The sequence below is a fragment of the Hyperolius riggenbachi genome, chromosome 6, assembly GCF_040937935.1.
Source record: "Hyperolius riggenbachi isolate aHypRig1 chromosome 6, aHypRig1.pri, whole genome shotgun sequence".
Lineage (NCBI taxonomy): Eukaryota > Metazoa > Chordata > Amphibia > Anura > Hyperoliidae > Hyperolius > Hyperolius riggenbachi.
In genome coordinates this window covers 4,456,613-4,480,554 of record NC_090651.1, presented here as the reverse complement: position 1 = coordinate 4,480,554, position 23,942 = coordinate 4,456,613, and the positions used below count along the sequence as shown (strand labels likewise).

Here is a 23,942-nt window from a genome sequence, read left to right as displayed (position 1 = left end):
CGAGTATATAGAGCGGCTCCGGAGCTGGGAGAGAGGCGCCATTTTGTGAGGAGCGGAGCTGGGAGCTCGCTGACTACCAGGAGGTGAGACGGCCGAGATTCCCCGAGACGTGCGACCCCGCCAGGGAGCCCCGCCTGCCCCTGGAAGCTGGAGACGGTGAGGGGGGCCGCCGGGGGGCGGGGCGAGAGGCTGAGGAGAGAGGCGGGGCGGCCGCGAGGCCAGAGGAGGGAAGCAGGCCGCGCGCTGCGGGGAGGGAGGAGAGGCCGCGAGGCTAGAGGAGAGAGAGAGGCGGGGGAAGGGGAGCTCAGCTGCGTGTAATTCTACTGAGGTCTCTGCTAACGCTGCAGAACCACAGCTCCCAGCATGCTATAGCGTTCTATTTCTAGACAACTACAACTCCCAGCATGCTATAGCTTTCTATTTCTAGACAACTACAACTCCCAGCATGCTCTGCACATACCAGGCAACTACAACTCCCAGCATGCTATAGCGTTCTATTTCTAGACAACTACAACTCCCAGCATGCTATAGCTTTCTATTTTTAGACAACTACAACTCCCAGCATGCTCTGCACATACCAGGCAACTACAACTCCCAGCATGCTATAGCTTTCTATTTCTAGACAACTACAACTCCCAGCATGCTATAGCTTTCTATTTTTAGACAACTACAACTCCCAGCATGCTCTGCACATACCAGGCAACTACAACTCCCAGCATGCTATAGCTTTCTATTTCTAGACAACTACAACTCCCAGCATGCTCTGCACATACCAGGCAACTACAACTCCCAGCATGCTATAGCTTTCTATTTCTAGACAACTACAACTCCCAGCATGCTCTGCACATACCAGGCAACTACAACTCCCAGCATGCTATAGCTTTCTATTTCTAGACAACTACAGCTCCCAGCATGCTATAGCTTTCTATTGCTAGGCAACTACAGCTCACAGCATGCTATAGCTTCTATTGCTAGGCAACTACAGCTCACAGCATGCTCTGCAGGTACCAGGCAACTACAACTCCCAGCATGCTATAGCTTTCTATTTCTAGACAACTACAACTCCCAGCATGCTCTGCACATACCAGGCAACTACAACTCCCAGCATGCTATAGCTTTCTATTTCTAGACAACTACAGCTCCCAGCATGCTATAGCTTTCTATTGCTAGGCAACTACAGCTCACAGCATGCTCTGCAGGTACCAGGCAACTACAACTCCCATCATGCTCTGCAGATACCAGGCAACTACAGCTCCCAGAATGCTATAGCTTTCTATTGCTAGGCAACTACAACTCCCAGCATGCTCTGCAGATACCAGGCAACTACAACCCCCAGCGTGCTCTGCAGATACCAGGCAACTACAGCTCCCAGCATGCTATAGCTTTCTATTGCTAGGCAACTACAACCCCCAGCATGCTCTGCAAAGACCAGACAACTACAACCCCCAGCATGCTCTGCAAAGACCAGACAACTACAACCCCCAGCATGCTCTGCAGATACCAGGCAACTACAACTCCCAGCATGCTATAGCTTTCTATTGCTAGGCAACTACAGCTCCCAGCATGCTATAGCGTTCTATTGCTAGGCAACTACAGCTCACAGCATGCTCTGCAGGTACCAGGCAACTACAACTCCCAGCATGCTCTGCAGATACCAGGCAACTACAGCTCCCAGAATGCTATAGCTTTCTATTGCTAGGCAACTACAACTCCCAGCATGCTCTGCAGATACCAGGCAACTACAACCCCCAGCGTGCTCTGCAGATACCAGGCAACTACAGCTCCCAGCATGCTATAGCTTTCTATTGCTAGGCAACTACAGCTCACAGCATGCTATAGCTTTCTATTGCTAGGCAACTACAGCTCACAGCATGCTCTGCAGGTACCAGGCAACTACAACTCCCAGCATGCTCTGCAGATACCAGGCAACTACAGCTCCCAGAATGCTATAGCTTTCTATTGCTAGGCAACTACAACTCCCAGCATGCTCTGCAGATACCAGGCAACTACAACCCCCAGCGTGCTCTGCAGATACCAGGCAACTACAGCTCCCAGCATGCTATAGGTTTCTATTGCTAGGCAACTACAACTCCCAGCATGCTCTGCAAAGACCAGACAACTACAACCCCCAGCATGCTCTGCAGATACCAGGCAACTACAACTCCCAGCATGCTATAGCTTTCTATTGCTAGGCAACTACAGCTCCCAGCGTGCTATAGCGTTCTATTGCTAGGCAACTACAGCTCACAGCATGCTATAGCTTTCTATTGCTAGGCAACTACAGCTCACAGCATGCTCTGCAGGTACCAGGCAACTACAACTCCCAGCATGCTCTGCAGATACCAGGCAACTACAGCTCCCAGAATGCTATAGCTTTCTATTGCTAGGCAACTACAACTCCCAGCATGCTCTGCAGATACCAGGCAACTACAGCTCCCAGAATGCTATAGCTTTCTATTGCTAGGCAACTACAACTCCCAGCATGCTCTGCAGATACCAGGCAACTACAACCCCCAGCGTGCTCTGCAGATACCAGGCAACTACAGCTCCCAGCATGCTATAGCTTTCTATTGCTAGGCAACTACAACTCCCAGCATGCTCTGCAGATACCAGGCAACTACAACTCCCAGCATGCTCTGCAGATACCAGGCAACTACAACTCCCAGCATGCTCTGCAGATACCAGGCAACTACAACTCCCAGCATGCTCTGCAGATACCAGGCAACTACAACTCCCAGCATGCTCTGCAGATACCAGGCAACTACAGAGGCAACTACAGCTCCCAGCATGCTATAGGTTTCTATTGCTAGGCAACTACAACTCCCAGCATGCTCTGCAGATACCAGGCAACTACAACCCCAGCATGCTCTGCAGATACCAGGCAACTACAACTCCCAGCATGCTCTGCAGATACCAGGCAACTACAGCTCCCAGCATGCTATAGCTTTCTATTGCTAGGCAACTACAACTCCCAGCATGCTCTGCAAAGACCAGACGACTACAACCCCCAGCATGCTCTGCAAAGACCAGACAACTACAACTCCCAGCATGCTTTGCACCTTTATAGCTTTCTATTGCTAGGCAACTACACCTCCAACTCCCAGCATGCTTTGCACCTTTATAGCTTTCTATTGCTAGACAGCTACAACTCCCAGCATGCTTTGCATCATTATAGCTTTCTATTGCTAGGCAGCTACAACTCCCAGCATGCTTTGCACGTTTATAGCTTTCTATTGCTAGGCAGCTACAATTCCCAGCATGCTTTGCACGTTTATAGCTTTCTATTGCTAGGCAGCTACAACTCCCAGCATGCTTTGCACGTTTATAGCTTTCTATTGCTAGGCAGCTACAATTCCCAGCATGCTTTGCACCTTTATAGCTTTCTATTGCTAGGCAGCTACAACTCCCAGCATGCTTTGCACGTTTATAGCTTTCTATTGCTAGGCAGCTACAATTCCCAGCATGTTTTGCACCTTTATAGCTTTCTATTGCTAGGCAGCTACAACTCCCAGCATGCTTTGCACGTTTATAGCTTTCTATTGCTAGGCAGCTACAATTCCCAGCATGCTTTGCACGTTTATAGCTTTCTATTGCTAGGCAGCTACAACTCCCAGCATGCTTTGCACCTTTATAGCTTTCTATTGCTAGGCAGCTACAACTCCCAGCATGCTTTGCACCTTTATAGCTTTCTATTGCTAGGCAGCTACAACTCCCAGCATGCTTTGCACCTTTATAGCTTTCTATTGCTAGGCAGCTACAACTCCCAGCATGCTTTGCACCTTTATTAGATTTGTTGCCAAGCGGTGGCTGGATAGTGTAATGGTTAAGGGCTCTGACACCGGAGGCCTGGGTTCAAATCATGACTTTTTCTATTCAGTAATTTGCACCTATTCCCGTAAGGAGCTCTTTGGGCAAGACTCCCTTACACTGCTCCTGCCTAGAGAGCGCGTCCCAGTGGCTGCCTCACAAGCGCTTTGAGTCTGACAGGAGAAAAGCGCAATACAGAAAAGGAATTAGCTTCAACCCCCAGCATGCTTTGCATACTTTTCTTTCTATTGCCAAGTAACTACAACTCCCAGCATGCTACTCCATATCAGTCACATCTGAAGTGTTTGCCTTACACTGCTATTGTCTCGCTCTACCCTGACCATGCATGTGGTGCGCTCAGTAACGGGCCTGGACACACAGCGCCTTGTGTTGAGTTCCTATGGACTGATGTATATAGTGCCGGCATCTTGTGTATGACCTCTGACGCGGCTTTTCTCCTGCAGTTTGCAGCCATGGAAATGGAATATATTCGCGTAGCGGAGGACGAGAATGAGGAGCCCATGGAGATCCCCTCCGAAGATGACGGCACCGTTCTTCTGTCCACGGTTACAGCGCAGTTCCCTGGTGCCTGCGGCCTCCGATACCGGAACCCTGTGAACCAGTGCATGCGTGGCGTCAGGTTGGTGGAAGGAATCCTTCACGCCCCGGAAGCTGGATGGGGAAACCTGGTTTATGTCGTCAATTACCCCAAAGGTGCGTGCAGATTGTACATCAGTGTGTAGATTGGCTCACACGTGGCTTGTGTGCAGATTGTAGTGTGTATGACTTGGCTAGCATGTGGCTCGTATCTGGGCTTCAGTTTTGGACCGCCCCGGTTATCAGTATCTCCATCTTAAGCTCAATCTACACGATACGATTCTTTGTATGATTCTATTTGCGATCCGATTAAATCCGACATGTCAGACCGGGATGCGATTCAGTTTGATTTGCCATTGCAAAACAATGGCAAATCGAATCTCGATCGGACATGTCATATTTAATCGGATCATAAATAGAATCGGATCGTACAAAGAATCTTATCGTGTAGATGGGCCTTTAGAAGTAGGAGTATTGGGTACAGACGGTCTGAGATGCAACGGAATTGATTGCTATTTGATCAGATTAATTGAATCTGCAGGAACTTGGAGTAATTTGATGTATGTATGGGTGTATTTACTCTGTGTGATGGGATTAGATTAGCAGTAGGGTATTGTACCGTGTTAGCCATCAGTAAAAGCAAGAAGTTTTAAGGGCCCGTTCAGATCACAAATGCGGATGGCCATGTGTGCTGAACGCATGCGGACCGCAACGTGTACGAACGCATGGCCATCCGCGTTTGTGTGCGTTGCGTGGCTGATCCCATCACTGAAAAGTGAATGGGACAGCCACGCGTTTTAGCAAAATCTGCGTGCAGCATGCGTTCGCGGAACGCATGCAGTGTGAACATCAGACATTGCACTCTATGCAATGTCTGATGTCGTGCGTATCGGCCACCTGCACGCGTTTCCAAAACGCGGCTGGAAACGCGTGCAGTGTGAACGGGCCCTAAATCAGGATGATACCATTTATTGGCTAACTAAAAATGAATAAAATAAACAAGATTTCGGCCTTGCAGCCTTCGTCAGGTTTACATCCTGTTAGTTTGCAAACTGGTGGTACAGACAGCTTATATACATGCAACATCAAAAGGGAAAACAGATATTTTTTTCAAGCATTAGATTAGAAATAGTGGTACTTATCCGTTAGCCGGGCGCATCCGGCAGGTGGCGCTAATTACTATTCCCCCTCCAGGCCGACATGGATAGTAGGGAAAGCTGTAACTCTGGTGGAGTTTTGTCGCCACCTAGAGGATGCGCCCGGCGAACGGATAAGTACCGAAATAGTTTGTTCTTAAAGCTGTTCCGAGATGAAAAACTAATTATAACTAGTTGTCTATATATCTTATCTAAAGTTTAGATAGTTTACACAGCAAATCTAGCTGCAAACAACTTTAATAGTGTATGACAATTTCTTCCTGTGATACAATTAGGGCAGTCATGTTCTGTTTGTCACAGGCTGAGGGCTGGAGATGCTATCAGCTTGCCTGTGTGTAATGTGACAACAAATTCAGTCCCCTCTGCCTCTGAAATCACTAGCTAGTAACCTTCTCCTGCCCAGACTGAGCTCCCATAAGCCCCTGCTACAGGGCCAAGGCACTGGAGAAGCTGCGGGTGAGGCTTGTTTAGTTTATAGGGAATTAGTGTTAAAACAAAACAAGTATTGGGCTTGAGGAATGCCCTATGAACTATATGAAAGGAACACAATTATGCAATGAGTAAAAGTTCATCTTGGATCCACTTTAAAATACCCTGACCTTGGCCCCATAATTTTATTGTTTTTGTTATTGGTGCTGCAACTAGCACACAGCAACATCCTCCCCCCTTCAGTGCCCCTTGTAACCCCCATTTTGCTCAGTCGTAATCTTCGACTGAGCAGAAAGTCGAATATGGACAGGAAGTGGCAGCTCTTCCTCCCCTCTGCCCGTCCATAATTCAGCCCCCTCCACTCGCTACTATAGTTCCCCTTCTGATCCACTGCACACAGCGGGCCACGGAGCTGCGCTATGTGCGGACTTGTGGTAATTGAGGTCGGATATATGAAGCTAAGCAGAGAGTTCGTGCTGGGTCTGCATACCCATGCTGTCTGTTCCTCTTCTCATACAGAGAATCCTTTTGTAGGCAGAAAATAATCACTTGGCTATATAACTCAGGCTGGGACATAGATTTGGCCTCAGTGCACTGTATTTTGCGTATAAACCCTTTCCCCCCCATTTGCTCTTCTCCACCACCGTATGGACTCAGTGACTCCTCTTCTGTATTCATCCCTACCTTGCGATCTGCCCATTGTTTTTTCTCTATTTTGTGTATCATTTCATGCCATGTAATGTAATGTCCCTGTATTATCTATTGAACAGCGGTGCCTAACATATTATTGTTGTTGTATATTGCGCCAGAATACTCCATGGTGCTGTACAACAGCATACAGGGTATAACAATACAACAGTAATTACAAGACAATGGTGGATTACAACTGATGCAGTAAACAATCAACTGCAGATTGTTACACAGGGGTGGGAGGCAGGGCTGTGGAGTCAGTCGGAGCAACTTTGGGTAACTGGAGTTGGAGTCGGTGGTTTCATAAACTTAGGCGTCGGAGTTGGATGATTTTTGTACCAAATCAACAGCCCTGGTAAGTATTAGACTAAGGAGTCAGAGTTGGAGCCGTTTTGGGTTCCTGAAGTTGGAGTCGGTGGTTTCATAAACTGAAGAGTCGGATGATTTTTGTACCGACTCCAGAGCCCTGGTGGGAGGTACGCACACATCAGACAAAAGGGGAGGAGAGCCCTGGTGGGAGGTACGCAGACATCAGACAAAAGGGGAGGAGAGCCCTGGTGGGAGGTACGCAGACATCAGACAAAAGGGGAGGAGAGCCCTGGTGGGAGGTACGCAGACATCAGACAAAAGGGGAGGAGAGCCCTGGTGGGAGGTACGCAGACATCAGACAAAAGGGGAGGAGAGCCCTGGTGGGAGGTACGCAGACATCAGACAAAAGGGGAGGAGAGCCCTGGTGGGAGGTACGCAGACATCAGACAAAAGGGGAGGAGAGCCCTGGTGGGAGGTACGCAGACATCAGACAAAAGGGGAGGAGAGCCCTGGTGGGAGGTACGCACACATCAGACAAAAGGGAGGAGAGCCCTGGTGGGAGGTACGCAGACATCAGACAAAAGGGGAGGAGAGCCCTGGTGGGAGGTACGCAGACATCAGACAAAAGGGGAGGAGAGCCCTGGTGAGAGGTACGCAGACATCAGACAAAAGGGGAGGAGAGCCCTGGTGGGAGGTACGCAGACATCAGACAAAAGGGGAGGAGAGCCCTGGTGGGAGGTACGCAGACATCAGACAAAAGGGGAGGAGAGCCCTGGTGGGAGGTACGCAGACATCAGACAAAAGGGGAGGAGAGCCCTGGTGGGAGGTACGCAGACATCAGACAAAAGGGGAGGAGAGCCCTGGTGAGAGGTACGCACACATCAGACAAAAGGGGAGGAGAGCCCTGGTGGGAGGTACGCACACATCAGACAAAAGGGGAGGAGAGCCCTGGTGGGAGGTACGCAGACATCAGACAAAAGGGGAGGAGAGCCCTGGTGGGAGGTACGCAGACATCAGACAAAAGGGGAGGAGAGCCCTGGTGGGAGGTACGCACACATCAGACAAAAGGGAGGAGAGCCCTGGTGGGAGGTACGCAGACATCAGACAAAAGGGGAGGAGAGCCCTGGTGGGAGGTACGCAGACATCAGACAAAAGGGGAGGAGAGCCCTGGTGAGAGGTACGCACACATCAGACAAAAGGGGAGGAGAGCCCTGGTGGGAGGTACGCAGACATCAGACAAAAGGGGAGGAGAGCCCTGGTGGGAGGTACGCAGACATCAGACAAAAGGGGAGGAGAGCCCTGGTGGGAGGTGCGCAGACATCAGACAAAAGGGGAGGAGAGCCCTGGCCGAAAGGCCTTACAGTCTAAAGGGTTATGTGATCGGTAAAGGGCTGCTGTGTATGATATGGTAGAAATGGGGGTCAGTGGGGGAAGTGTCCTAGGTAGGAGAGGTGTTAGCCCTCTATTACAGTGTTTTCCCCGGGCTCTTTTAGCCGGGTGCTCCACCCGGCTAGTTTTGGTGAGCACCCGGCTGACATTGGCTCTCACCTCCTCCTCTGTTGTAAGCAAAGTTGTGCAGAAAAGCGCCGGCCTTCCATTCCCTCATTTCGCCCCACCCAGCTATTTTTTTTCATGCCACCCGGCTGGAAAATAATTCTAAGGAGAACACTGTATAAGGTTATTCCTTAAAGGACATCCAAGGTGAAAATAAACTGATGAGAAAAACTATTGTATCTATCCTCCTTGTTCCACAGTTTTGTTTTATATGTAAATCGCGTTTTTAATTTTTTACGGTTTCCTTATCTCTGCTCAGTGACACCTTCATTGCAGTATGCTAGCACTCAAATCTATGAATTATTGACCCTTTCTATCTCTTTCTTTCCTGCTCTCAGAAGTCATTTACTGACAGGAAAGTGTTTTATGGCTGTAATTGCTTATCAGTGAGCGTTCTGCTATAGTCTGACCTAGTCCGACCCGGATGGAAGCTATCACTTGCATACCTGATGTTTCGGGTAAAAGGATAAAAGGAACACAGCATAGTTATTTGTGTGCTTGGCACTGTACATACACATGTCTATCTCATCATGTCACATGTCACTTCGGGTATCCTTTAAGAGCTATGTTAAATTGTTGGACTATTATATAAAATAGATGAACCAACTATGGAGAATACTAAACTCAATTAAGCGTCAGTTCTCCTGGAGTGGGTCAGATGGGCTGTATAGCCACTGTCATACCAACAATGTGTATTTGTAGTATCACAGATATCTCCATTGAAATAATAGTCTTAGACGTAGATCCTTTTGTATAAAAATGTATTCTTGTTATATACAAGCAATATACAAAATTACATAGAACAATGTTATCAGAAATATTGAAGTAACATAATAAATATCTAACAGCTTTGGTCATCTGAAGTACATGAATTAAAAAGATATTTTACCAAACTCTCCTTCCTGGGTGTCCGAACCCACGACCCTGAGATTTGAGTCCCATTCTAAGCCATACGATATATAAGGTTTCTCTGATGATCCCCACTGAGCTTTTCAAAGCCATATTTATACTATTTGTTCCTTCAGGGTCACCAAAAGGCCAGACATGTCTAGACATGTCCCATCCATGTGAGGGGGAGTTGGCCTTGGATGGATGGAGCCAACTTGAAATTTACGACTCCAGGGTTTATACACAGTTGATAGGTCGTTCAGAGTTCATACTTTTACTAGGTGAAAGTTCTTATTCTACAGAGTTCACCAACAGTTTATTCTTTCTGGGTGAAAGGGTATTTCACAGTTCGCAAGCAGTTCTTTCTTAGTAGGTTAAAGGTGACCATTCAGTTTAACTGAAAGTCATAAGGTTATTATAATTCACAGCACACCAGATATAATAGGATTATTAAACACACACTGCCCATGAGATGATAATGCAAACAGTTACATTAGCCATATACCATAAGATATGCATATATATGTTCCTCTAATTATAGTTCTTACACTATTTCAGTTTACCTAATGACAACCTGATAATAAAGATTAAATATGTTTGACAAAACCTTTCCTCTTTTCAACTGTCATTTTATCATAGACAACAAAAGGAAGATGGATGAAACGGACGCGTCCTCTGCTGTGAAGATCAAGCGCGCCGTTACAAAAACCTCGGATCTGATTGTGTTGGGTCTTCCTTGGAAAACGACAGAGCAGGACCTGAAGGATTATTTCAGCACGTTCGGAGAAGTCATCATGGTCCAGGTATGGCAGGCGTCAGAGTTACTCCTTCGCTTTTCCATGTTGGTGATCCTTCGCTAACTGGCCTTTCATGCAGGTTAAAAAAGATGCCAAAACGGGACATTCGAAAGGCTTCGGCTTCGTCCGATTCACAGAGTACGAAACGCAAGTGAAAGTGATGTCACAGCGTCACATGATCGACGGGAGGTGGTGCGACTGCAAACTTCCCAATTCCAAGGTAAGGAGAGTTCCCGTCTCAGATGTGTGCCGTTTAATTCGACCCGGGAAGATTTACTAAGTAGCCAAAACTTGCTTAAAGTGAAATTCACTTTCGTTATAAACTAGATCAGTGCAGCACAAGTTAAATAATAAAATAAGTTTGCAGCCAGTTATGACTGTGACATGGCTGGCAGCTCCCGTAGCATTTCCCCTAACAATGAGTTTTTCTGTACTCTTTACAGTACAGAGTGCCCAGTAACTCCCATCTTCCTGCATGCTTAGTCACCTGATCAGAGCAGGAAGTATTGCAACTTTTACATGCACACCTGGAAGTAACAGGTGTCCGCAGCAGGCTCTGATGCACCCATCTGGCATTTTCTTTTAGGAAGCCTTTGGAATGGCTGCGTTTGTCTATGATGATAAATGCAAGGTAAGAAAGCTAAAATTATATATTTTTCCCCAAAAATACTCCTAGAATTACCTGAACAAAAGTGGAATTTCGTTTTAAGGAAGTTAAAATTGAGGATTGCTGCCACACAGCTCCTAGTCTGGGTGCAGCGAGAACACTGTTGAAGGACACATGGAGGCTGCCATATTTATTTCCTGTTAACCGGTTCAGCACCGCAGTCCGAAAATCTAATGCATCCGAGCAACGTTCACCTCCCATTCATTCGCCTATAACTTTATTGCTACTTATCACAATGAACTGATCTATATCTTGTTTTTTCCGCCACTAATTAGGCTTTCTTTGGGTAGTACATTTTGCTAAGAATTATTTTTTTTCTAAATGCATTTTAACAGGAAGATTCAGAAAGAAATGAAAACAATTCATTATTTCTCAGTTTTTGGCCATTATAGTTTGAAATTAATATACGCTACCATAATTAAAACTCATGTATTTTATTTGCCCATCTGTCCCGGTTATTACACCGTTTAAACGATGTTCCTATCACAATTTCTGGTGCCGATATTTCATTTAGAAATAAAGGTGCATTTTTTCAATTTGCGTCCATCACTATTTAGAAGCTTATAATTTTAAATAATATAATATATTCTCTTGACATGCATATTTAAAAAGTTCAGACCCTTGGGTAACTATTTGTTGTTTTTTTTGTTTGTTTGTTTTTTAATTGTATTTTTTATTTTTATAAAAAAAAAGTGTATGTGGGTAATTTTTGGTGTGGGAGGGAAACTGCTAATTTTAAATGTAAAATAATTAGTTTTTTTTATTAAAAATGTATGTGGGTGCAGTTTACTATTTGGCCACAAGATGGCCACAGTGAAAAAAGTCCTGGATGCGAACGATCTCGCATCCAGGAACTAAAATGCTGGGGAGAAGTTTCCTGGGGGCAGAAATACCGCGCTCTCTGGAGAGAAAGCGTCGGTATTTCTGCGGGTAAGTTAGATCGGTGAATGGGAATTATATTCCCATTCACTGATCGGGGGGCTAACCGTGCGCACCAGCTGGCGGCAGGCCGGCAGCAGCAGTGCCTATCTGGACGAGGAAGCTCGTCCAGATAGGCCGAACTGGTTAAACAATGCCATTTGCCTGGCAGCCCTGCTGATCTGTTTGGCTGCAATAGCGTCTGAATAGCACCAGAAAGCAGCGTGCAGCTAATCTTGTCAGATCTGACAATGTCAGAAACGCCTGATCTGCTGCATGCTTGTTCAGGGGCTAAAAGTATTAGAGGCAGAGGATCAGCAGGATAGCCAGGTAACTGGTATTTAAAAAAAAAAACATGGCAGCCTCAATTTCGTTAGTTGTCCTTTAATCTAGTCAATGCAGGAGGCTCCAGCACAGGTCAGATTCAGACTGCGGTCTTCAGACATGTAGACTCAGATTTCATGCTGCTGGGTGGGGGCAGTATTATAGCCTCATCTACAGGTTACAAATTTCCAGCAGATTGGATTTATTGGATAATTTCCAATCGGATTGCGTTAGATTTTGCAATCGATTTTGGGTACTTATTAAAGCAAAATCTATTGCAATATTGACCTGAAATAATTTGGATGTCTACACGCAGTTTCTTATTAAATTCATAGTAGTAGCAGTAAGGTATTGTACTGTCAGCCATCAGTAAAAGCAAGAAGTTTTAAATCAGGATGATACCATTTATTGGCTAACTAAAAATGAATAAGAATAAGCAAGCTTTCGGCCTTGCAGCCTTCGTCGTGTTAAGTGCTGAAATTTGATTTTTATAACTTTTTTTTTTCCTGTAACTTGCCAAAATGTGTCAAGCAAGGGTCTAGTATATAGTGCAGGAGAGTATCGATGTGTATGCACCGTTTATACTGTTCACAGCATGTTTTGTATGGACTGATAATCTGTCAATACCGCTAGGGAGGTTAAGTGAAACAGAACATCTAAATGGGGTGAGAGGTTGTTAGCTGAGATAAGGATCCTTGTTTACTCCATGCTCACAGACCTGGGAGTTGGACTGACACAGAGGTATCATAAATTCTGAGTTCACAAGTTTAGCTATATAGGCTGAGAGAGTTTTGGCATTAAATATCAGCCTCATACCAATATAAAAAGTTTTTGTTCTTATTCAAGCCTTTGTCCACCGCTTTGAACCGATTTATAAATTTTGTTTCTGCTATTAATCGATCAACTAATAGATCCGTCTCTCTGATGGAAAATTGTACTGTGTAGCTGAGGCTTAACCACTTAACGACCGCCTAACGCCGATAGGCGTCGGCGGGTCGTTAGTGGTTTCCCATGGAAACGGCCGCTCGATCGAGCGGCCTTTCCATGCTAGTTCACGGAGGGTGTGTGCGAGCCGCCGATCGCGGCTCGCACGCGTAATGTAAACACGCGGGGAAGAAATCCCCGCTGTTTGCATCATACGGCGCTGCTGCGCAGCAGCGCCGTAAAGGAGATCGGCGATCCCCGGCCTCTGATTGGCTGGGGATCGCCGCATTCTGATAGGCTGAAGCCTATACTACACGGCGCAGGACGGATATCCATCCTGCGCAGCCCACAAGCCACGGGAGAGGTAGGGAAGTAGAGGGAGGGCGGAAATCGCTGCGGAGGGGGGCTTTGAGGAGCCCCCCCCCCCCCCCGCTGAACCATAATAGCCGGCGGCGATCAGACCCCCCCTGCAGGACATCCCCCTAGTGGGGAAAAAAGGGGGGGGAAGTCTGGTCGCCCTGGCTCAATTACGTTCTGTGCTGTGGGCTGTAGAGTCCACTCAGCACAGAAAGCTAAAAGTGAGCCCGGTCCTTAAGTGGTTAAGTTACACATGTAGAGTTCTAGCGTCTCTTGTACTCAGTGCTTGCTTGGTAGGGGAGGCTGTTCAGTGTCTTTGGGTGAGCTCATGTTGCCCATTTAGATGGTGTAGAGCTAGGCATTTTTAATTTGTGGTTCCCATGTCTGTGGTGATCACCCAGGTCGGTAATTGGTGATCCGGAGGAGATGTATAGTCCCAAAGCTACTTGACATTAGCCGGTTTTTTGTTTTGTTTTCCTCGCTGTAAAGGTCTGTACACACCAACCAGCAGCACCGCTCAAACAAGATTTCTAGTCAAAAAAATAAATAAATGTTTACACTCAATATTCCAAACTTTTGTTCAAAAACTGCACGCAAAATACCTTTTAACATTCTGGTGCTCTGGAGCATTGGCCAACTGCACAATATCTGGCCAGTAGTTCTCTGAATTGATCCGGGAGTTGGATCGGGAATAGTACCAGACATCAGTTGTTGTTAAGCTATAGTTTTGTTTTGATTGCCGGACATTTCAGACTATCCAACGTGTGCAAGGCTTTACGGTTAAGAATCTGGTGCTCGGAGTTCCCCTGTAAGAAAATCACTGCAGCTTTGTGCCTGGTACAAACTGAATATAACACGGCTGCTCAAAGGACTACTGTAGGGGGGGAAAGAGTTGAACTTACCCGGGGCTTCTAATTGTCCCCCGCAGACGTCCTGTGCCTGCACAGCCACTCACCGATGCTCCGGTCCCCACCTCCAGTTAACTTCCAGAATTTGTTACTTGAAAACTGTTCCTGCGCGGCCGTTGCCTCGCTCCCGCTGACGTCATCAGAAGTGTATTGCACAAGCCCAGTACAGTCTGCGCCTGCACAGTACGCACCTGGTGACTTCAGCGGGAGCGAAGACACGGCCGCGCAGGCGCAGTGGTTTTCATACTTTAAAGTCAGAAATTCTAGAAGTGAACCAGAGGTGGGGCTGCCGCATCGGTGAGTGGCTGCGCGGGCACAGGACGTCTGGGGGGGGGGGGGTCATTAGAAGCCCCGGGTAAGTACTACCTAAGGTAGTGCCCCAACCTTTGAGAAGTCTCCTGCTCCCTAGCTTCCTGTTCTCTCCCCACCTACTTCCTGTGTACCAAGTCCCGCCTTCTCTTGTACGCTCTCAATATGATGCTGTTATTCCTTAGCGTCGGCTTCCTTGTTTGGATTTGAGCGTAAGTGAGGAAGATCTCTGTGAAATGACCTGAGAATGAGGGGAGAGGGGGAGACGACCCTCACAGCGCTGTTATGTGTCAGTTTAGGTAGTATGTATGCGCTGGCATTTGTTTGCATAACTGCATTATAAACCTGACGATGTGCTGATTTCTCCCCCCATTGCAGCAGAGTCCCGACGAGCCCATGCGGAGCCGTAAGGTGTTTGTCGGCCGTTGCACGGAGGATATGAGTGCAGAGGAGCTCCGCCAGTTCTTTGCGCAGTACGGAGAAGTCGTAGATGTGTTTATTCCAAAGCCATTCCGGGCGTTTGCTTTTGTCACGTTTGCAGATGATCAGGTAGGTGTTGGATTCCTTGTGCAGCCTGAGCGGTGGGGCTCTTGGTCATTCCATGACTCAGGTGGTCAGGCCAAGTAAACCTGTAAGCGTTTGTTTACCCGGCGTATACAGATCCCTATTAATGTGCATGGCACTGCAGGGGGAACGCTATAGGATATGGTAAGGATTATAGCATGCTTACGTGGCCAGACTGACGTGGCTGTGCATCCTGTATCTGCGTACTGAGGTGCTCTCTGAACCGATGCTTCAGTCTGTCCACAATTGATACAGTCTGCACCAATCATGTGATACACTGTGATTGGTGCAGAGTGGAAGTACTGGGGTGTCCTAGCATGCCACTCCGTTCCACCTAATTCTGGACATGTGTAATGTAATTGGGGACAGAGGGTTAGGAGCAGAAGGGGATAGTGAGCTCATTTACAGCAGGGGTCAGGAACCTTTTTGGCTGAGAGCCATAAACGCCAGATATTTTAAAATGTAATTTTGTGAGAGCCATACCATATGTTCCAAACTGGGACTGCGCATGCGCAGCAGAGGGCTCGCGTCCCTGTTGCCATAGTGATGTGTATACAGTTCATCCACCGGGCAGCGGAAGTGTCAGACACGTCTTCAGCTTCTCTTGGGTTTCAGCAACATCTGCAATTTCCCCGAGAGCCAAACAGGAGAAATACCGACTAACAGCTTGTACAATTAGCTAGCTGACTTGGGGGTTGATTCACTTTATAGGATGAGATCCCCGCACTTTGGCCTAATAGGCTGCCTATGTAGTAGAAATTCACAACGCAGGTATATTCTTCCCTTGGATGTGTATCCCTCCTCTTCACCACCTGCATATGCACTCAAGGTGCAGATAAAGCAAAACAGGGATGCTTTCAGTGGATAGTATCAAACTGGTTTATTTCTGGATAAAAAGGGCAGTACAGGTGATACAAGGTGGCACTTACTTCTAGAGGGCCCTAATCCACTTAGAACCCCCTTTAGGCGTGTAGCACTTCCCACCCAATGTGGTACTATAAACCTCTGTATGCGACCCTGCTGCGTGCTGCCTGCTCTTGTCCCATGTGACAGGCAGCCTATTGGGCCAATCAAAGTGCAGGGATCTCATCCTACAAAGTCACTGGACCTGACAGGATCCAGGGTGGGACAATTGGAGCGGCTGTTAGTTTTGGGGTAGCATGAATAAGTTAGTAGTGCATGCAGCAGCAGTAACGTGCCTACTTTGAAAATGTTACTTGCGTTGCCACACTAAGCTGTGCTGCTTGAGCGGTGTAGCTTAGTGAATCAACTCCTACTGACTATTATGTGAGCCAGATGTAGCCATCAAAAGAGCCACATCTGGCTCCCCAGCCACAGGTTCCCTACCCCTGGCTGCAAAGTGACTTACATGCAGTCTTACTGTCCCTGTATGGAGAAATGGCAGCGCATGATTCAGGGACTGTATTTGCGTTACATTGGTACTGTGAAGGGATCTGCATTCCTCGAGCATCCAGCAGGCAGTATGTTTAACAGAGAACACTAACAGTCCTTTTTAGGAGGCGGCAGGGCTGTGGAGTCAGAGCATGTTTGGGTACCTAAAGGCGGTGGTTTCATAAACTGAGGAGTTGGAGTCTGATTTTTGTACAGACTCCGCAGTCCTGGTATAAGGGGGATACATACAATTGTTTCTCATTTGTTTTCTTTTCGCTTAAAGGGACACTGTAGGGGGGTCGGGGGAAAATGAGTTTTACTTACCCGGGGCTTCTAATGGTCCCCCGCAGACGTCCTGTGCCCGCGCAGCCACTCACCGATGCTCCGGCCCCGCCTCCGGTTCACTTCTGGAATTTCAGACTTTAAAGTCTGAAAACCACTGCGCCTGCGTTGCCGTGTCCTCGCTTCCCCTGATGTCACCAGGAGTGTCTGCGCCATGCGTTCCTGGTGACATCAGGGGAAGCTAGGACACGGCAACGCAGGCGCAGTGGTTTTCAGACTTTAAAGTCTGAAATTCCAGAAGTGAACCGGAGGCGGGGCCGGAGCATTGGGGAGTGGCTGTGCGGGCACAGGATGTCTGTGGGGGGTCATTAGAAGCCCCGGGTAAGTTCAACTCATTTCCCCCGACCCCCCTACAGTGTCCCTTTAAAGGGAAGCTGAAGTGAGAGGGCAATAGAGGCTGCCTTATTTATTTCCTTTAACCATGGCAGTCCTGCTTATCTATTGGCTGCAGTAGAGTCTGAATCACCTGAAACGAGCAAAAATGGCACACCTTTCATCTGCAGCATGCTTGTTCAGTGGTCTATGGCTAAAAGTATTAGCAACAAGAGGATCAGCAGGACAGCCAGGCAACTGGTATTGCTTTAAAGGAACAAACCCCATCTGGTTACCCTGGATTCCCGAGTGTTGTCAGGTTTATTGATCGCCACCCCCCCCCCCCCCCCCCCCCCCCCCCCCCGCAGTGGTTGGTTTCGCCTTCGTAAACCTCTCTTTGTCGAGTACCTTCTGTGCTTACATTATTTTTTTTCACCTATTGTTTTGTGACGTACTGCACCATTTGGCCTATTGCCTGTGTTTTCCCATTCTGGGGTGACTGTTCACCCTCCACCTTGCCTGCAGGAAATATGGCCATCTCCATATCCCTCTCACTACTTCAGTTGTCCTTTAGGGCCCGTTTCCATTTGTGCGGCACGATTTCGACCGAAAATCGCGACAACGAATCTGCATGCGGTTTTGTTGCCGTTTCTATGCGGATTTTCATGCGGAATCACTTGCGGTTTGTGCAACGCGATATTAACAATGTCAATGCCGGCAAGCATTGACATGGGTATTAAAGCGGAAACACCGGGAAAACCGCAAGACTAATACGCTTGCGCGTTTCACATTTAGTTACATTACCGACGATTCGCATGCGGGTGTGTGGCGTGCGAATTCTGATGGGTCTGCCGTGCAGATTTTTTCTGCACGACAAACCGCACAAGTGGAAACAGGCCCATCCACTTGTGTTATCTATGCGAATCTGCATGCAGGAAATGCACTAAAAGCACAGCTCCCCAACCCTGTCCACAAGGTCCATTAACATTACACGTTTTGCAGAAAACCACAAACATGCACAGGTGGGATAATTAGTGTCTCAGCAGAGCTGATTAACTGCCTCTCTGGATTCCCACAAAACATGCACTGTTGGTGGACCCTGAGGACAGGGTTGGGGAACACTGCTTTAAAGGGAAGGTTCAGGGAGGGTGGGTAAAAAATAAAAATCAAATTCCACTTACCTGGGGCTTCCTCCAGCCCGTGGCAGGCAGGAGGTGCCCTCGCCGCCGCTCCGCAGGCTCCCGGTGGTCTCCGGTGGCGCGCCCGACCTGGCCAGGTCGGGCTCTTCTGCGCTCCAAGGCCCGGAACTTCTGCGTCCCACGCCGGCGCTCTGACGTCATCGGACGTAATCCGGGCTCTACTGCGCATGCGCAGTAGAGCCCGGAGGACGTCCGATGACGTCAGAGCGCCGGCGTGGGACGCAGAAGTTCCGGGCCTTGGAGCGCAGAAGAGCCCGTCCTGGCAGCCGGCCTGGCCAGGTCGGGCGCGCCACCGGAGACCACCGGGAGCCTGCGGAGCGGCGGCGAGGGCACCTCCTGCCTGCCACGGGCTGGAGGAAGCCCCAGGTAAGTGGAATTTGATTTTTATTTTTTGCCCACCCTCCCTGAACCTTTCCTTTAAAGCATACCCCAGGTGACATGTGAGATGAGATAGACATGGGTATGTACAGTGCCTAACACACAAATAACTATGCTGTGTTCCTTTTTTACTTTCTCTACCTGAAAGAGTTAAACATCAGGTATGTAAGTGGCAGTTTCTGTCCGGGTCAGACTATAGCATAACCCTCACTGATAAGTAATTACAGCCTTAAAATACTTTACTGTCAGTAAATTGCTTCCTGGAGCAGGAAACAAATAAAAAGGGTAAATAATTTAGATTTGAGCTCTAGTATACAGTGAAGGTGTCATTGAGCAGAGACAATGAAACAGTATAAACTAGATTTAAATAAAACTATGGGATAACTAAAATGTGATTTTTTTTAATTTTTTTTTTATTTATTTTTTTAGGAGGATAGATGCAATTATTTTTCTCATCAGTTTATTTTCACCTCAGATGTCCTTTAAGTTTCCCTTTAATGGGATACATACTTAGCAAGTAAAAACTGCTTGCTAGAACAGCAAGTTATTTAAAGGTTTGTAGTGAGAATTGGAAACCTTGAACCAGTACATGGTTGGTAGTTGCCATGACTCAGTTTGCACTTGAAGATAACTTTAAATGCCTCGGTCACCTGACCGACTCAAAATGAATTCCCTGGATTAGGCTCCACCCTCCTGTTGCTACTCCAGGATATGTGTACACCTTCTTCAGAGAAACTGGCAGTAGGCCCGCTCCCCATACTTACAGAAGGTGCATCAAGTCTGTAGAGCCTCTGCTCCAAACTGTGTAGGGTGACCGTTCTCATCATGTATATAATTCTTTACTACAGTCCTATCTCCAGATTCAGATGTAGAAAAAACAGGTTTTGCAGAGTAAGTAAATAATTTTACAAGGCAAAGCGTCATTTGCCTGTGCCGATGACAAATGTATACTGTAGTAAAGACATTATACACTATGGACCTCTAGGAAACCATGCTGCTGCTTTGCTAAATGTGGGTCTAGATGACAGCAATGCAGATTTGTTGGGTTCACTGAACAACTTGTGCTTTGTCCAAAGGTTTGGGACAGGATGCCCTAAAACTCTTTTCCTTTTGTGTTTTAGGTAGCGCAGTCTTTGTGTGGAGAAGACCTCATCATTAAAGGCGTCAGCGTTCACGTGTCCACTGCAGAGCCCAAACACAATAATAACAGAGCGCCCTTAGAAAGAGGTGGCAGATTCCCAGGCCCAAATTTCGGGAACCAGGGATACCCCAACAACAGGCCAAACAGCAGTGGAATTAGTAACAACCAGCCAAATAACATGGGGGGTGGAGGCGGTGGAATGAACTTTGGGGCCTTTAGCATCAACCCCGCCATGATGGCTGCTGCTCAGGCTGCCCTTCAGAGCAGCTGGGGCATGATGGGTATGCTGGCAAGCCAGCAAAATCAGCCTGGACCACAAGGCAACAACCAGGCGCAGGGCAATCAGCCCAGAGACCAGACGCAAGGCTTCGGGTCAGGCAGCAATTCCTACGGCTCCAACTCTGGTGCGATTGGCTGGGGTTCTCCGAATACTGGGTCAGGCACTGGCTTCAACGGGGGCTTTGGGTCAAGCATGGATTCCAAGTCCTCCGGGTGGGGGATGTAATTTTCACGAGTAATGATGTGTATTGGGTGACTGTGGGGGTAGATGAAACTTTTCCTAATTTTATGGTAAGTATGGAAGATGAAATAAGGGGGGGGGGGGATGAAATCTATTTTTTAGGTTTTTCTTTAATTGTGCATGTAAGGTTCAGCTTCAGGTAGAAATGTTTGTTCAGGTGAAATATATTTCTCTGATCTGGAACCGTAGCCTGTATGGTGAAGAACTTTTCACTTGCCATCAGTTGGCATTACCCAGTGTAACTTAATTTGTTTTCTTTTTCCTTTTATATATTTACTTGATGTAAATGAGTCACAGATTATGTTTATAGCGGTCTTCCCTTAATGTGTTCACTGCTTCAACAACCGATCTCTGCTCCTCACTTTTGTCTGCCTGGGACCCGCCGGCACATGCAAGCCGCTCTTTGCTAAGCTGCCCTGGATCGCTCCTCCCACTCCTACACGCCATTAACCAGCAAGAACCGCCTCCTCTGCAGTCTTTCTCGAACGGTGGGTGAGCCATTTTAATCCGCTACTTTATATTCGTGGAAGTCGTGCCAGCGCTTTTGAACGCACGCCTGTGATGAGATGGATCCAGAAGGCTTGATTGAACTGTGGGATTGGTGGTAACCAACGAATGAGAGGCTTTGGTATGAGCGAGAACCAGAGAACGCGTGCGCAAACCTGGTGGTGCATTTTGGGAATATTTTTTTTTTTTAAAGATATGAAGTTGACAATGTGTCTCTCGATGATCCGATGGCCTTGGTTGAGAGTGTGCAGAGAGCGGTGGGAGCCAGTAAAGTACGAATGTCTCTTGCATTCAAAGGACTTGTCCATTTTGGAAGACTGGGGCCTTTCCTGCCTAAAAGATTGTTTGAAATCAGTTTGTAACATTTTTTTTTTCCTTCCCTCCCTTTTTTTTCCTGAAAATGTCTACTGCTGTGAATGCTGTATGAGGTGTGCATTCTTTTCTGTTTTACTGACCATGTGAGTCTTTGTGAACTGCATATGATGCTGTTGGGGGGGGGGGGGGGTGAACGCTCTGGAGTGGCATGAGATGCTCCTGATTTCTAGAGTGTTGGGACTGTTTTGGTTTGTAAGTAATACCCAGAATGCTGTTTGCTGAAGTCGTGTTTTGTGTTTGGATGCTTTTTACAAGACTTGTCAATGTAGAATTCTTAAATAAAACCCTTTAAATATGCGTGTGCGCTTCTTTCATTGGAAACTGCTTCAACACAACTCCAGAGTGACTAATAGAAACCTGTGACTAAAGCCCCTCTGGGGGATACTTAGCTCGGGAGGGTGAAGCCTTTGCATCCTAACAATGCTTCCCCCATCCTCTGCTGTCCCGACGATCCAGCATGCAAGGTACATATTTACCTACCACAATCCTGCGCAAGCTCAGTAGCAGCTGTTTGTTCGGGCTAAGGCGGAAATGGCAGAGCCTGATGATTCTGCTTTACTGTCCTGGTGCAAAGAACTCACTTCTGCACAGTAGAGTGGAGATGACTGGGCTCAGCTATTTCCACCTACTGCACCTGCGCTGGGTCACGGTTGGTAAATATTGCCTGCCACTCGTTTGCTCACACAAAACCTTGCGACAAAGCTAAACGCTTCATCTCCTCCCTCCCCCTACCCAGGCTACAGATGACCCTGAGGCTTACCCTTCCCAGGTAAGTATTCCCCCAGAGGTTTTTGGTTTTTGTTACAGGGTCTATTTTAAAGTGCAGCCGATGCCTGAAGGAATACTGTCCTTTCATTCATGAGAAGTGGTTGCTGTGGACAGAACTCTTGGCGCGTGTTGGGTGACATTTCAGCTGGGTAGAAACCATATGGGGTTGGGAGAAAACTGCTTGAACATGGGCTTGCAGGATACTTGAGGTTACATGATAGACTATTGTATGGACCGTGCCAAGCGCAAAACTATAAAATTAAACTTTGGACTATCTAAAATTCATTTTTATGAGAAGGATAGATACAACTGTCAGTTTTTCACCTCTTGTATTCTTTAAGATACCTTGCTCTTAGCCCTTGTAAAAATTCAAAAATGGGGAGCAGGCTTGTGTAGGGTCAACTCATGCCTACCATGCCCATGTTCTCTGGCTCCCTTGAAGCTACTTCCTGGTTGGGAGGGTTGGTGTGCAGGCGCTGCCTGGCGACACGTGGCCGAGAGCACTTTTTGCCGCAAACTAAGTATCTTTTAATAAAAATACAACTACTGAACGCAAGCAACAGATAATCGTCCTACAACCGGAACTGAAACCGCCACCCAAAGGAAGTGTAGAAGTGTTTTTAGTCCGGGATCCACTTATTGCTTTATATAGCCCTAGCATCTTCTGTGGTGCTGTACAATAGCATATAAGGTAAAATAATACAGTTAAAAGAAAATAATGGATTACTGCTCAGGCAGTGAATACATTCAACTACATATTGTTACACGGGTGGGAGGTATGCACACCCATTACTAAGCGTGAGACAAAAGGGGAAAAGAGCTCTGGCCAAAAGGCCTTAGGGCCCATTCGCACCTGAGCGGGAATCGCACGATTCCCGCTCGCGGCAAACCGCTAGCGGTTCTGCAAGAACCGCTACACATTGTAGCCAGTGGCCGTGTTCTCACTGTTGCGGTTAGCGATAACCGCAACCGCGTTGCATGCAGCGGTTTGCCGGCGACGAGCGTTCCGCGATTTGCGATCGTGATTAGCGTGCATAGCACACTAATCGTGATCGCTCCAAAACCGCCGCAGTGTCCAGTGATTTTTCCGCGCTAATCGCGGGAAAATCACTCCCGCAGAACGCCGGCGGTAATCGCCGGCGTTCTGCGATTGTAAGTGTGAATGGGCCCTTACAGTCTAAAGGTTTAAAAAGAACCCGAGGTGGGTTTTAATAATCCTATTACCACACAGAGGTTGGGTCTGCATATAATGCCCAGCCTCTGTTGCTATACTGTCTCTCCCCAGGCCCCCCCTGCGCTCTGCTGTCCCCCATAAATCAAACCGTCGTGCTAGCGACTTGCAGTGTGTCGCTAGCAGGCTGTTTACATCCACACCGTCACGCTCCCCAGCCTCCTCTATATTGCCCCTCCCCTCCCTGCGGATTGGAGGGAAGGGATGCAGACGGGGAGCAGTGGAGAGTGACAATGTGGATGTTAACAGCCTGCTAGTGACACTGCATGGTGCTAGCACGGTGGTTTGATTTATGGGGGACAGCAGAGCGCATGGGGGGCCTGGGGGGAGACAGTATAGCAACAGAGGCTGAGCATTCTATGCAGACCCAGCCTCTGGTAATAGGATTATTAAAACCCACCTCTGGTTCTCTTTAAGGATAGGAAAGTAGGTAAAAGCAAACACTGAGGTGGTGGCCAAAGTGTGCTAGGTAGGAGAGGTTGCTTGCTGGAAGATGAGTTTTCAGATTGTGCCTAAAAAGGTGAGTGGCGGATGTGTTAAGGGAGTGTACTAGAGGATGGGAGAGGAATGAGAAGTCT

The 23,942-nt window shown here is 47.6% G+C and overlaps 1 protein-coding gene across 2 annotated transcripts; it reads left to right on the top strand.

Annotated features, from left to right (window-relative positions):
• TARDBP (TAR DNA binding protein) lies at positions 1-21,662 on the top strand. 2 transcript variants are annotated; one of them, XM_068238772.1, is made up of 6 exons: positions 1-83; positions 4,272-4,521; positions 10,071-10,234; positions 10,308-10,448; positions 15,014-15,188; positions 19,948-21,662. In XM_068238772.1, the coding sequence occupies exons 2-6, from the start codon at positions 4,281-4,283 to the stop codon at positions 20,466-20,468; spliced, it is 1,242 nt and encodes a 413-aa protein (XP_068094873.1). In that variant the 5' UTR covers positions 1-83; positions 4,272-4,280; the 3' UTR covers positions 20,469-21,662. The 2 variants fall into 2 exon arrangements, with proteins under 2 accessions (XP_068094873.1, XP_068094871.1); XM_068238770.1 differs by having other exon boundaries at positions 25-156.
• Positions 21,663-23,942: the final 2,280 nt, after the last annotated feature.

What these genes read in the sequence shown, in the direction of transcription:
- TARDBP (XM_068238772.1), top strand. Translation starts at nt 4,281, where the DNA reads ATGGAAATGGAATATATTCGCGTAGCGGAGGACGAGAATGAGGAGCCC. An exon ending in GAGAAGTCATCATGGTCCAG is followed by an intron (nt 10,235 to 10,307) that starts GTATGGCAGGCG and finishes CCTTTCATGCAG; the next exon opens with GTTAAAAAAGATGCCAAAAC. An exon ending in GCAAACTTCCCAATTCCAAG is followed by an intron (nt 10,449 to 15,013) that starts GTAAGGAGAGTT and finishes CCCCCATTGCAG; the next exon opens with CAGAGTCCCGACGAGCCCAT.